Source organism: Cynara cardunculus (genome assembly GCF_001531365.2).
Source record: "Cynara cardunculus var. scolymus isolate 2C chromosome LG 4, CcrdV1, whole genome shotgun sequence".
Lineage (NCBI taxonomy): Eukaryota > Viridiplantae > Streptophyta > Magnoliopsida > Asterales > Asteraceae > Cynara > Cynara cardunculus.
In genome coordinates, this window is record NC_037531.1 from 7,260,712 (window position 1) to 7,264,268 (window position 3,557).

Genomic DNA, 3,557 nt, shown 5'->3' on the forward strand with positions numbered 1-3,557 from the left:
ATAAAGATGTTCACTTTGAACTTCGTAATGCATTAATTGATCATTTGTGGGACGAGTATACTAACTCGGAGAATTAGTATTATTTATGTATTTTTTTAATTTGTGCTATTTGAACTAATGTAATATTTTTAAATATAAAATTTATTAATTACAATTTTATCGTTTTTATTTTAACATTTCTTCATTAAATAAATTAATTACTAATTCTTTATTATTATAATATCTATTACAAATTATAAATATTGTTATTAAAAATAGTAAATAAAATATGTTATTTTAATGTGGGATCCATAAATTTGGTGTTTTTTTAAAGTGTGATTGGAGTTGAGTTTTTTTTTTTGGTGTTTATGAGCCCACCAGATTTGGTGTTTTTGGTGTTTTATTTGGTGATGAGGTTGGAGTTGCCCTAACCAAATACAAAACAAAAGTGTAACTACCTCTAACTTACAACCAAAATCAAAACGAAGTCGAGAAAAATACAATATTTAAACCAAGTACTTATAAATCCATCAACAAATCAAAACACGATCTTATTTTAATTCAAATCTCGGGTTCCATGAATGGCGCTTGAATGACCTTTGGTTGTTCTTCGTTCTCCTACAATAAAAACAAAAACAAATTAGTATACCTGTTAGTGGTAAAGAGAAATAACTTAGATGTGTAATTCTGTGAAAACGTGTGAACCAAAAAGGAATCAAATTTAAACACATAAATCAAACAAGTAACCAAAAAGGAATCAAATTCTTTAAACACATATTTGTTCCCATTAGATGTTGTTAGTAGAGAAAACATCATCAGACCTTGTACCTCGCAGATGTGGAGGGAGGAGCCGAGGAGCCAGGAGGTGCGACGAGCGGCTGAGGAGGGAGTCGGGGTCGGGACTGGTCTGGAAGCGATGAGGGAGGGATAGCCGAGTGATGACAGAGGAGAAGAGACAACCGGGACTAGGAGGCGAGTGGAGAGCGACGATGCCGACGAGGGCCGGGACTGGGAGGCGGCCAGGAGGGAGTCGACTGGTCTGGATTCTGGAAGCGATGGCCAATGAAGGAGGGAGAGCCAGAGGAGGAGGCTAGGGAAAAGTGAAAACCTAGGTTGAAAAAGCGATGAGGGAGGGAGAGCCTAGAGGAGGAGACACTAAAATTTGTATCTTTTATAAATTATATTAAAAAAATCATATTAAAATCACATTAAAACTATATTATAATATTAATTGATTGTTATTAATTTTTTATATTGTATCTTTTATAAAATATATTATAAAATTAATTATATAAAAAATATATTTGAGTATCTCGCGAGCCTATCGAGTCGAGTATCGGATAACTCGCCTCGACTTGTTAGTATGTCGAGTCAAGCTTATTCGAGTCGAATGTTGACCGAGTCGATCTCGAGTAGTTCGCGAGTTGTCTTGTGTCATTTGCACCCCTATTCACGAATGCATAATTAAGTGATTTGATGGTTATTTTTAAAAGTGGGAGGACTAGTTTTATAAAAGTAGTTTTTTTCCCGTTCAACTTTTATTTAACGTAGTTTCTAATACATTTGCCAATGATACAGGCATTTTCTCTGGAGAATTAGGGTTCAGGCATAGACGGCGGAGATGCTGGAGTTCTACAAATGTAGTAGCAACTCAGTGGAGTGGAATCCCTCCCCCATAGTCGCTCTAGCCACTAGCATCGACGATTCTCAAGTTGCCGCCGCTAGGGAAGATGGCTCTCTAGAGATATGGCTCGTATCCCCTGGTGCTGTCGGTTGGCATTGCCAACTGGTATGCTTCTTATGCTCATCTTCACCTTCTTCTTCTTGTTATCATTCAGATTCCAAAGTGTTATTTTCATAACAAATTCAGTTTTTTGAATATATTTCATTGTTATAGACGATACAGGGTGACCCTAATTTGAGAGTTTCTTCACTGGTATGGTGTAGTTCGGGTTCCAGTGGCTTAGCGGCCGGTAGATTGTTTTCATCAAGCATTGATGGATCAGTCTCGGAGTGGGACTTATTCAACTTGACACAGAAGGTTTGTCTAAATTTTGTAATGCAGTCCGTATTTACGCATTTAGCTGGTAGGGGAATAATATCATATTTTGTGCAATGAAAATTATATTTATGAGATTTAGTGAGCATATCTGCTGGTCCCTGCTGCAAATAACTACTTGGAAAAGGAATTGCTTGAATGGCGAGTTTTATTGTGGTGTCTTGGAACCTTGGCTAAAGCTGTTTTGCTAATGCAGTAACCAATATTTAAGCTGTTAATAATCGGCAGCAACTGGCTGAAACTGCAAAACGTATGAGAATCACACTTTGTTGATGTTACCTTATTGTTTGGAATTGAAGCCTTGCCTTACTCAGACTGATGCATTTATAAAATGACAAAAACATTTTTCATGGAGCCATTTGTGGTTTTTGTTTTGGTGAATGGCAGTTTGTTTCAAGATTCGGTTCCTACACTCCATTCCCATATCCCTGTTGGCTCTATTACTTGATAACTGTTTCCTTTAAGTTAATTTTTTTTATAAAATCTGATTTTTCTAGTTTATCTAATGGCAGGTTGTGCTTGATCCTATTGGTGTATCCATCTGGCAGATGGCTACTCATCATTGGTGTAAGCTGCAGGTCAATACAAAACAGGATTTGGCTTATGTAGAAAATGGACATGTCAGTGATAGAACTATTTGTGATGGTGATGCCACCAGTGACAGTGAGATCGAAGTCGACTCACTCGAGTTATATGAGGATCCATTTACTGACAACACAAGTTTAGCAATTGCTTGCGATGACGGCTATGTGCGAATATATAATATCTCAGACTCCGATGAGTTCACTTACCATAAATCTTTGCCAAGGGTCAGTGGTGAGATAGCTGCCTCCTGTTCTGGGCACTACACTTTGTAGTTGATTATTCTTGTCACTTACTGTACTTCCTCATTCTCTATGCAGGGCGTGTGTTAAGTGTCACCTGGAGTCCAGATGGAAAATTGATATATTCAGGGAGTAGTGATGGGTATGTACTTGTAGTCAACTTTTGCAAATTCGCTTGCAATTTATCATGATGCTTTTTGTAAGCGATATGCAGCTGTTACTAATTTTTATATATTGATATTCAATTAATTTAAATGTCTGATTTTCATTACTACCATAGCAAGTAAATCATTAATTGTTGGCTTTTATGACAAGTTCAGGATCATAAGATGCTGGGATGCTAAATCGTTGCATGAAGTACACAGGATCACTGTTGGTCTTGGAGGTTTAGGTGGTGTGTCTGAACTTTGTGTATGGTCTTTACTTGCACTGAGGTAAATGGGGATTTTTGTGTGAGTGGTCACTGTTAATTATACGAGGTTTAGCTTAGTAAATCTGTTTTTATATTTGTCGTTTCAGGTGCGGGACCCTTGTGAGTGCAGATAGTAGTGGCAGTGTTCAGTTTTGGGACAGTTTACATGGAACTCTCTTGCAAGCACATTCCTGTCATAAGGGTGATGTTAATGCTTTGGCAGCTAGTCCTAGCCATACAAGGGTGTTTTCTGCTGGATCAGATGGGCAGGTACTGAATATCA

The 3,557-nt window shown here is 37.4% G+C and overlaps 1 protein-coding gene across 1 annotated transcript in view; it reads left to right on the forward strand.

Annotated features, from left to right (window-relative positions):
- Positions 1–1,577: 1,577 nt before the first annotated feature.
- Positions 1,578–3,557, forward strand: part of LOC112510817 (WD repeat-containing protein PCN-like) — a 5,078-nt gene continuing 3,098 nt past the window's right edge. Inside the window, exons 1-6 of the mRNA XM_025116167.1 lie at positions 1,578–1,768; positions 1,877–2,020; positions 2,551–2,854; positions 2,941–3,004; positions 3,183–3,296; positions 3,382–3,544. Coding sequence (XP_024971935.1) covers positions 1,601–1,768; positions 1,877–2,020; positions 2,551–2,854; positions 2,941–3,004; positions 3,183–3,296; positions 3,382–3,544 — 957 coding nt within the window. The 5' untranslated portion in view covers positions 1,578–1,600. The remainder of the gene's footprint in view (positions 1,769–1,876; positions 2,021–2,550; positions 2,855–2,940; positions 3,005–3,182; positions 3,297–3,381; positions 3,545–3,557) is intronic.